This window comes from Trachurus trachurus (genome assembly GCF_905171665.1).
Source record: "Trachurus trachurus genome assembly, chromosome: 19".
Lineage (NCBI taxonomy): Eukaryota > Metazoa > Chordata > Actinopteri > Carangiformes > Carangidae > Trachurus > Trachurus trachurus.
The window spans coordinates 5,929,195-5,940,460 of NC_139913.1; the positions used below are offsets into that span (position 1 = coordinate 5,929,195).

General features: G+C 44.3%; 1 protein-coding gene across 1 annotated transcript in view; it reads left to right on the forward strand.

Moving 5' to 3' along the window:
- tbkbp1 (TBK1 binding protein 1) overlaps positions 1-10,352 on the forward strand; it is a gene marked incomplete at both ends in the record, with an annotated part of 28,338 nt that extends 17,986 nt beyond the window's left edge. The window contains 3 exons of the mRNA XM_083994553.1: positions 2,895-3,010; positions 6,481-7,280; positions 10,224-10,352. Coding sequence (XP_083850679.1) covers positions 2,895-3,010; positions 6,481-7,280; positions 10,224-10,352 — 1,045 coding nt within the window. The remainder of the gene's footprint in view (positions 1-2,894; positions 3,011-6,480; positions 7,281-10,223) is intronic.
- Between the last annotated feature and the right edge of the window lie 914 nt (positions 10,353-11,266).

An 11,266-nucleotide genomic window follows, 5' to 3' on the forward strand; every position in this document is an offset into this window, starting at 1 on the left:
TTTATTATTATTATTATGATTATTTCTCTGAGCGTTGAGCTGCAAAGAGGAGCTCAGATCTCACAGGCAGCTGCAGTGACGGCTTTTTCTTTGAAACGTCCGATCAGACCAGAGGTCAGATTTCAGCCCACACTCTCTCTCCCACACACACACACACACACACACACACACACACACACACACACACACACACACACACACACACACACACACACACACACACACACACACACACACACACACACACACACACACACACACACACACACACTTTTGTACCTGATCAATTCTCTCACACAACCTTTTCATCAATGCTGCACTAGCATTATCACACCCCTCCTACACACTGTAATGCACATCATACAGTGTGTGTGAGTGCAGCTACGCATGTACGAGAGAGAGAGAGAGGAAGCAAATGAAAATAAATGCAAAAGAACAGACTCGCGCTGGCAAACGTTCAAAGTATTTATAGACGAACATAAAAAGACCAAAACACAACAGCTTTTTCGCAGATTTTTGTCGGAAACAGGCAGTGTGTGTACGTTTTGTCGGTCCCCCAGCGCGCCACTCGTGCACAGGTGTTCACACCATCAGTGTTACTATGTGGGGACCACGAGAGAAGTGTTGGCAGTCCAACCCTGGGCCTCTGACACTGATTGTCAAAACACACTCAAAAGCGAGACAGTACAAGTGTGAAAAGGAAGAGCAGCGTGAATCTAAAGTGTCACATGCACCTGCTTGTTTAACACAGAGACAAAGAGAGATGTTACTGTAGCCGAGCGTCCTCACACAAGCAGCGATGCTTAGAGAAGTGGATCAATTACACTGTATAGAGGCTCCTCTGTGATAACAAATATCAAACTGCACACTCCACCCACCATGCCAGTAAGTAACCAGTCATTATTTATTTCCTACCGCTGCACTGAATATGTCTGTTTGTGTGTAAAGGAAGAAGGTTGATTTTTTTTTTTAAAGGGGGGGGGGCGATGCACTGATGACCCTGAATCATCTCAGTGCTGCTGGTACCTGACACCACAGAGAGGGTAGTTGTCTGTCATGTGTCTGTGCATGGGGGTGATAGGGGGGCTCGATGCCCCACTCTGTATGAGTCAGAGCAGAGGTCGGTTGGAAAACTAGGTGGGCTATCAGACGACTAACCAGGGGAAGTTATGACTTATCTTCCACAGGATCATTTATGATATTTTGTCGGATTTAAAAGTGTGATTTTTTTGCAAAATGTAAAAAAAAAAAAGAGAGATGTGCATCAAAAGAGGCAAAAGAGAAACTGCTGCTATTAGCACAAGAGATGTGTAGAGTTCCTCTGGTAGATACACAAGCAGCAGGTGCACACACACACACACACACACACATATACACACATGACTCAATTAAGTTAGTGCGCGGGGGTGACAGGGAACATATTTCTAATTTGACACTGTTTGTTTGCTGTGTAGGCAGGATACATAAGTGTTTTTCTTTTTCTATCTTTTAATTTCTCTTGTATCTTTGTATATTTGTTTGTTTGTTTTCTCGGTGCCCGTGTTGCCGTTTGTTTCTATTTTTACATATGCAGCAGAAATCCCCTGGAGATGCATGAGTGTGTGATTCCTGTGTCTGTACGCTACAATCTCTAAAGAGCAGTGGCTCTTTAAAAAAAAAAACAGGGTCCTTCAGGGGCTTCCCAGCAAAATGTGGACATCTTTTTTTAATTTGATTTTATAAATACGTCAATGACGGATGTGTGATTCCTTTGGTCATGGGTTTTCGAACACGTTTGCAGGAATGTCTTGACGTAACGGACGATCAGACCGGGGATCTATGGTCAAAGGTGTCGCAGTCAGAACAATGTCTCACAGATTCTGGAGGTGGGAAAAAAAAGGTCAAAGGTCACCTCAGAAGTTCGCCATCAGGTTAAAGGTCTTGCAATGATCAATGATTTTTTTTTTTTTTACACTACACCAACGCTCTCTTCATCTATAGATGAAGAATTCATAAAAACAAGTCACATTTATTTTCAGTGCATGTCTTGGTAGGAGAAATTACTCAGGCTGGCAGCGTAAAACTGATTATCTAAACAGATTCCAAACTAGATTTCAAGGTGTGACATCTGTCATCCTGTAAACAGGCCTCTGATCTAAACCACCGACTCGCCTGCTATGAGTCAATTTCAGATCAAGACTGAGCAGTTTATAAAAATTGGTTAGACATTTGAGATAAGATGTCCATTATCAGATTTGAGGGCAGCTGACTTACTTCTTCCACGAACTTAAAGCAGCCTACACACACACACATACACACACTCTGACTGAACAGCAGCGCCCAAAGAGAGAACAGACTCTCACAGCTTATAGTCTCCTTGGTTCACATTAATTTATACTGCTGGATTCAGATCAGTTTCAAGCTAAAGAGTCGAGACTCAGCGAGTGCGCGTTGCCATGGTTAAAAAAGACACCGAGCCCTTTGCGAGCCAACCAGCTTTCTTGTTTACGGCGCCTGAAATAGATTTGCTCCGTCAGTGTGCGGCCCCTGAGAGAGTCATGACACATTTTTTTTTGCACGAAATGGTGTGGTGTTTTATTCACTTCAATTATGCTCTGCGACTTTGTGACTCTAAAAATATAAAGCCCATAAGCCTCTCAATTAGCCGGCCCCGGTTTGAGCTCATCCACTTTAAAGTGGCAGGGATGTGGATCAGTGGATCTGTGATGCAGGTCACTCAGCAGCAGCAGTAGCAGTGTGCACATCAAGGATTAAACAGAGATTACACTGTTTGTATAATCAGTTGTAATAGAATAACAACATTATAATATTCTGTAATGGTAATGATTACGATAATTACATAATTGCCTCCCCCTCTTCCTTCCTCCCTCTTCCTCCTCCTCCTCCTCTTTCAGGGTGAATCTGGCTCTGGCCTACACAGAGTTAACGGAGGAGCTGGGGCGCCTCCAAGCGCTGAGCTCCAAGCAGACGGAGATCCTGAGGAAAGCCTCACAGGAGCAGGCCAGTCCAGGTGAGCGTCCACAGCCGCCCAGGAAATAAGACTCTGTGTGTGTGTGGGTGCAAATAATATGGGGTAAAAAAAAAAACTGGGTCACAACCTCCCGGTCCGTCACGGTGCAGGAAGCAGCAGGTTCACTTCCTTTATTTGAGCTAAAGCAGCACGTCAGTGTCAAAAAACCAACAGTGCGTAATTTAACACGTTTCTACACTTATCAACCACTTTCAGAATTTGACACTTGAAGTAAGTTACATTCATACAGGAGGTTTTCTTTTCAATCACACACACGAGCAATGAAACCTGATCAATTACAAGCCCTGCCCTGCATTCATAATGCTACTTATGTAAAAGTCTGTGAGGAAAAGAAACTTCAATTTTAATCATTTCACATTTCCTTGAAGGGTTTAACAGGTAGAAACTTTTCAAATAAGGATTTACCGATGTACTGTATGTATGTGAGGTAACCTCAGCTGATATTTATTTGATTTTACCAAAAGGTCCCATTGAGATTAAAGATAAATATTTCACAAGAGAGACCTGAGACGCATTGAGATATCACACACACATGACATGACATCACTTTGAACTTCACTTCACTTCACATCCTGCGCGGTGGACAGTAAATATTCAATGGGTTTTGCAGATAAATCCAAATCCAATGTGCATAATGAGGAAATGGAGAACAAACAGTGGATTAAAAGGCCTCTGAAGTGCAGCTATGAGAGGAAAAGGAACTATAAAGCAGCCTAAAATTGAAATACTAACTGAACCCAGTTGGAATAGGATGATTACATGAAGATCTCAATCAAATGTGATTAATGCTGCTGCATCACTGCAGGCCTCTCTGCACGTTCGCCTCCGTCGGTGTAATGACTCGAAGATAGAGCTGATGGTTGTGATTTGTTGCCACGGTTTTCTCACTCTCATCTGAAAGTGGAAAAAGTTCGGCAGCTGCTGTGACAACATGTTGTAGAGAAAGAGTCGATCGACTTTTCAAACGCACAAGTGTACAGTATAGCAACACCTTTTCTCTTCCTGCACACACACACACACACATAGCTAATGTCTCACAACTGTGCATCTACAACCTACCACAAACCAGAACGTACCACATGTTTATGCTCATTTTACACTCACTGTGGAAAACTTGTGCTGCGTAAACCAGTGAATAATAAGTGTGTTTTTTTTTTCTTCGCTGCAAACGGTGGGAAAAACTCAGAAAACCCCAAAACTCCGCCTGACTCTTCCCTGAGGTCGCGTTGTGTCATATTAATTTAGAAAATGCGACTTGAGTGGCGCTTCCTGCTTTAATTAGTTGCAGGATCGTTGAAGTGATATGATTGCCTCTCGGCTATCTTAAACAACGAAACTCTCTCTTCGTCAATCATTGAAATAAGCAGGGAAATGGGAATTTTTGCGTGGAGCCTGTAACAGCTCTCCTGGGTGTTGTTGTGCAGAGTAAAGCGTGAACTGAATAGTCCCATTTTGAGTGTTTCCTCCTCATCTTAGGGCTCTGAGAGCTCTTCAGAGCGCAAACACCCCCTCCCTTTTAACACCTCTACCAACCGGCCAGAAATGATGTTTCCTCTTTGATATGGGAAGTGCAGCTGAAGTGGTGTCTACCGAGTTGACTGACTCATCACCATATCTTGTAATTACAGGAAACACTACAACTGTACTTGTGCAGATCTCAATCGTATTTTATGAAAACACATGATGAGGAACATGGTGTGCAGTTCTATTTTCAGGAAAGGGTTCTTCTCTCGCTGCAAAATGTCTCCTGATCAGCATTTTCGGCGGCAAACATCGACAGGAGAGCTGGTATACCGGAGGGAGCAGAATGTCAGATTTGAGCCGAGCATGATAATAATAATAACAAAAGAAAAAAAAGAAACCGGTGACATTTTCCTCTGCTTGTACTGGAAATGTCGCCAGCCAGATTTACAGTGGTGGAAGTAAGCTTTCAACATGTCAATACGGCTCCAATGCAGCAATTCACATGAGTGGTTGTGACCAAGACGTTGGTACGAACCCCAGAAATGTACACACACAGATAAATAAATCATAGCATTGCAATCCATAAATAAAGTTGTGTTCTTGAAGCAGAACGACATTCAATGCTTCAAAGATATTTATGAAACCCATCGATCACAGAGCTCAGGCAGGATTCTGGTCTTTAAATCCAAAAAGATTCAGCAGGGCCTTCATGTGGATCTTGAACCTCTTCAGCTGCTTCTACACATGACTGGGGTATTTTTCTCTTCTTGTGGAGCCAGTTAGGTGATCTCAACCTCCATAGGACAGATTCATCTCAGGAACATCCTGCTACATGACTCCGTGCATCCGTCCTTCGATAATATGGTTTCTGTTTCCTCCACCTCCAGACATCAACCACTGTTGGTTGGGTCGCTTAGGGTCATACGCTGTACATATATGTGTTAGAATAAGAGATATCTTATGAGGAGCTCGATGGCACCTTCAAAAACATTCAGGAGTTGCAATATCTGTGGGTAAAAGGTGCATTTGTTAAGTAGTGCATCAGTCATGTGGTGTGATTGACTTTGAAACCAGTGACTTCACGATCCCTGCATTCAGAAGCTGTTTCTAAACCGTTAACCTAGATGGTTCTTCTTAGTGTTGAAACGTTTTCCTGTTTCATTTCTCTTAATCTAATATTACATCAACGTTATGGATTATGGTTATGTAATGTTTTCTGCATCAGTATTTCTGCAGTTTGTACCAATCTTTGCTCAAACCTTCATGTGGATTGCTGCATTGAAACTGCTTTTTACGATCTTTATCTCCCAACTGTTTCTTCATGAACTCAACTTTCTGTTCGGGGGTTATTTGAGGGCTGAAACTGGTTGATTCCCAAACTGCTGCCATGTTTATAATATAATACAATGAACAGAATCATATGCAGCATTAAAGGGATAGTAGCATTTTTTTTAAAGTGGGGTTTTATGATCTACAAATAGCCCCTAAGTACTTTAATTGCAGTAGAAGAAAACACAGTTTTTATTTGGACCTAACCAACTCACGTATCACAGGGTTAACGCCCGCCGATCAGCAGTTGGTTAGGTCCAAATAAAAACTGCGTTTTTCCTGCACTTTGAAGGGCTGGAAAAAATTATATTATAGCAAACAATGGAACTGTGTATTTTTTTCAGGTAAAACCTCTTTTAGGCCGTGAAAATAGGCCGTTTCTTTGGGTCTGTTCACAACACTGTATGTTGTAAATCTCTGGGCAGGGCTATGGGCTGGCGTTGCTAACGGGAGGAGTGCAGAGAGTCTTCTACTGCAATTAAAGTACTTAGGGGCTATTTGTAGATCATACAACCCCACTTTTAAAAAATGATACTATCCCTTTAAGATCAAATTTAAGTTCCTGCACAAACCGTGAAGAACGGACTCAGCTCAAAGGTCAACAACATTTATCCAGAGCTTCTTTTACATGTTTGTTCCTCTTGTGTCCCCCTCAGTCCAGCTCCACTCTCCCATCCACCACCAGCGCCACTCTCCGGTATCGCAGCGCCACTCGCCCATCTCTCAGCGCCATTCCCCCGTCCCCCCTCCGCCCCACCACTCCCCGATCCAACAGAGACGCTCCCCAGTGCTGCAGCGCCTCTCGCCGGACATGCACCGCCGCTCGCCGCTGCTGGACGTCAACGACGGCCCGGCCTCTTACTCCTGCCGGCCGCCCAGCCAGCACCTGAGGGCCAGCTTCCAGGGCCGCCGCAGCTACTCCGAGGTGGCCGACCCCTCGGCTTACCAGTGCCCGCCGCGCTTCTCTCTGGACCCCGTCTCCACCCTGCCTAAGCCGCGGCCGTACGTCGAGGGCTACTCGAAACAACAGTCCCAACACGTGGGTTCTCCTCACGGCGGACTGCAGCACCGGAGCTCCCCGTCCCCGCACCAAGGCGGCGTAGGAGGAGGAGGCGACGGCGGCGGCCACGTGGGGGAGAGCTCCATGCGCCACTCCAGAGAGATGCCGTTCCCGCTGTCCGAGGTCGCTCACCTTCATTTTGAGCCCCCTCCTCCTTCCACGCCCGCCCCGCAGCCCCCGCAGTCCTCCGAGGACGAGGAGGAGTGGACCTGCCCCCACCCCATCAGCCCTCCGCGGACGCTGGGAGCGATTTCCTCGGCGGTGCCGAGCGGCGTCATGAGAGGCCCGGCGTCCTGCTCGGCCTTCCCCATCCCCCAGCGGCCCAACACGCTCAGCTGCCACCCGCAGTCAGGGTACATGTCTGCGGACCACGCCCAGTCCTGGCCTTCAATCAACGTGAGTAACAGTAAAGAGTTAAAGGGATAGTTCAACATTTTTGGCAAATTGGCCCATTGCCATAATCCCTATAGTCATAGCAGTAGGTTCATTACCTTTATCTACGGAAGCTAATGGAATTTCTTGGTTTCCCTCATCAAACTCATCAAATACACAATCCAAGAACTCCAAAACGCTTTCGTGGACAAGTTGTGACCTGCACATTCACCACGCTATGAGATAATAACGGAACGTTACGAGACGGAGTTGTTTTAGAGGTAAATTCATGCAAAACCGCTGATGTGCATTGCCTTCAGGGACAGTTTTTCAGCAAGCAGTCTCTGTATTTACCTCGAAAACGGCTCAGTTTCGTAACGTTCCATTATTATCTCATGGTGTGGTGAATGCGCAGGTCACAACTTGTCCACGAAAGCGTTTTGGAGTTGTTGGATTGTGTATTTGATGAGTTTGATGAGGGAAACCAAGAAATCCCATTAGCCTCCATAGCGTAGCTCTGCTCCACTGTTCTAAAAACAGCGTGCACCGACAAATAAAGGTAACGAACCTACTGCTATGACTATAGCGATTACGGCAATGGGCCAATTTGCCAAAATGTTGAACTATCCCTTTAAAAGTTATGAAGTGAATTTGACACCATGAAGCTGCAGAATCACTTTGTCACAACTGTGGTCAATGATTAGCCCTTTACGGAAAGTAACGTGCGAGTTTAACCCTAAAACTGTACGTCTTTTTCACACTTGCATGTCACAATCATCTCGCAGCATCTGTCTTCACCCATCTCTCTTCCTGGTTCCAAGTTCCTTTAAAAATTTTCCGTTAACTTGAGAAATTCACTTAACCTGGCCTTTTTTTTTTCTGAGAGTGAGATGAGAAGTCTGATACTGATCTTGTGACTGTGCACTAAAAGCAAAAGGGCCAAGGTCAAAACGTGTTGAGCCTAGCTTAGCGTAAAAGGGAAACAGCTTCTCTGGCATGTGTCCACCAGATAAAAGATGCTTTAACAGCTCTGTTTTAAGCAAAATTACTGCAACACTGTACCTCAAAGCTTCATTGATTTGTCCTTTTTCGTTATTGCAAGGGCGTAACCACGGTATAGACATTGGGGGGGTCCAAATGACAAATAAGATCCAGTGTTTCACACGGGATTGTACGAGCCCAGCGCAACATAACACTGACAGAGATGAGAGATAGTGAAACACAACAATAATATAGTATAATAACATACTTTTTGTTTTTTTGTTTTTCCTGAGAATCTGTGGCGGACCCAAACAAGTTACTTTAAGGGGTAATTGCCGTTTTTTACAATCAGGACCTTATGTCTAGCATAAAATACGATAATTTATTCACCCAGATAACTTTGGTGTCATTACAAGTCGTTCCGACAAAATTAGATCCAGCCGAGAGCCGCGTATATCCATATAATGCAAGTTAAAGTAGAGTTAAATGGAAAATAAGAGAGGGGTGCGTAAACAGGTGGGGTTCTTAAAAGGAGAATGTATGTCACATATTTTTATATATTATTAGGGGGGAGAGATTGGTGTTCCCCTAATATTGGGTGGGGGCATGTCCCCCCCCAAAGAATGCGTGGTTACGCCCATGCTTAATTGTAAACTGCGAGAATTGTCACCACCGTTCACTGGCAGCGGGGTAAGGTTGAAGAAGGCGTTTGGGTTCATGCAGGAGGGATGGGTCGAAGGAGCACGGTGCTTTGCTTCCTTTCCTGTTTCCTACCAACTCTTGACGGTTTCGTTTCGCTGTGATGATCAAAGTTCCCTTTTGAGGGGAACTCCACTGATTTTACACATCAAAGTCGTCATTTTTTTTGTTTTATAAAAAAAAGAAAAACAGGTGTTGTCTTCTAGCCTACTGTAAATGCACACCCAAAAAAAGGACAGTGTGCGTCATATAGGCTAGATCAGACGTGCATGTACATAAAAGTTTTCTGCAGGAAAGACAAAAAAAAAAGCTATTTAATTTAAGATCAGAAAACGCTTCACAAAGATTTTTTTTTCCAAAGACACCGACAAAGGCCGTTCTTCCAGTAAGTTCATCAGATCAGATAAACCACACATAGATATATATCTATATCAACCCACAGCTCAGCATATCCTAGGAGATCACAGCTGCTCTTATAGCAACTCATGGAAAACATTTTATCTGTTAGTTTTACACGGCTTTAATGTGTGAGAATAGATAACACATAATAAGACTGGACATATGCTGCTGAGTATATTCTCTCTCTCTATAATAACTATTGTTATTATTATTATTAATAATTTATTTACAGTTGCAGCCAGGCTGATCTTCAGAAGTGCTTCATTTCACCAAACATCTCTGTATTCATTTATAACCTATTATCAGTTTGTGATGACTGATTTACATTTCCTTTCTGGGTTGTTCACTCATTCAGGAACTAACTGTCTGTGTCAATGTGATAAGACGACGTCATTAAAGATATGGAGAAGAAGAATAAATGGCCATAAATGTGAAGTTAATTCTCTTAAAAATGAAGAAAACCATGAGAAATCTCTGTTTCTAGAGCTCCACACATCAGTCTCATTCTCATCTCACTCAGAAATAAAGCAAATCAACTCATTTCCCAAAATAATTCCTATGTAAACGACCTCTTTGAACTGAGCTGGATTAAAACGTGGACCGCAGTTTCCACCTGGATGTTTCATGGCAACGACCCGAGCGTTCCCTGTTGTGTAGGTCTGAAGTGATCAGTCAAGGAGTAGTGATGTAATCGTGTTGCTGCCCACAGAGTGACTAATACAACCCAGTGGAGTGAGTAAGTCGAGCACCAACTGTGGTTCACCGTGGGGTCTGACTCTTTACTCTTTGTGTGTGTGTGTGTGTGTGTGTGTGTGTGTGTGTGTGTGTGTGTGTGTGTGTGTGTGTGTGTGTGTGTGTGTGTGTGTGTGTGTGTGTGTTGCTCTGCAGCTCTGGATGGAGACCGAGGAGAGCGACATGCGGAGCTGCCCTCTCTGCCAGCTGATATTCCCCGTTGGTTACCCTGACGATGCCCTCATCAAGCACATCGACTCCCACCTGGAGAACAGCAAGATCTGATTGCCATGGCAACAAGCCCTCACACTCACTCACACACACACACACACACTAAAAAACACATGCACTTACAGTACACACACATATAAACACAAACACAAGACACACACATCTGCTGCGTTCTCTCCTCTTATAGATTTACGTAGGAGAACCGGCAGGCGATCGGCGCGATCCGTTCAGAGCTACAGGTGGGGACGCAAAAATGGCACAGGGGCCCCCCGTTTTAATTTAGGGAGCCCCCCTCTAACCCCCCTCCTCCGACCCCCCCACATCCCGAGACTCCGGGGTCCGTCTTGGATCCGTGAGTGCAGGAGAAGAGTCCCTGCCTGTATCGTCACTCTGGCTCTGGTTTGCTGCCGTTTTGTTTTGAGTCTTGTTGTGTGGTTTCAGACAGTTTCAGGTGTCGTGCTGTTGTTCCGCTTCACAGTGTTGCACATACACACACATACACACACATACACACATGCATTGCACACACACACATGCACACACACACACACACACACATGCACATTTTGGTACACTTAAGGAAAGTACAGCTGGTGATGAGCTACGACAGGCAGTTCAGGAGTAAACGATCAGGGAGATGTGAGGCGTCCTTTATTTTTTTGTCCACAGACTATTCTTAGCTTTAAATACTCTTCACCTGCTTGGAAATTTTCTATCTCACACACACACACAAACACACAGACACACACACACTACAGTATATTTTACAGAGGACTCTGTGCAGTAAAAGTGCCACGGACAGTTAAGAAGCTGAATCTATAATTGAAGTCTCATGAAGTTTTTGGGGTTTTGGTGACACTGTGAAGGAATGGTGACCGATCAGGGGTTTGATGCCAGTTCACTTTCACTTTTCTAGAAAAAAAAACTAATCAAAAAGACGTTTGTTGTTTCCACGGTATAAAACATTC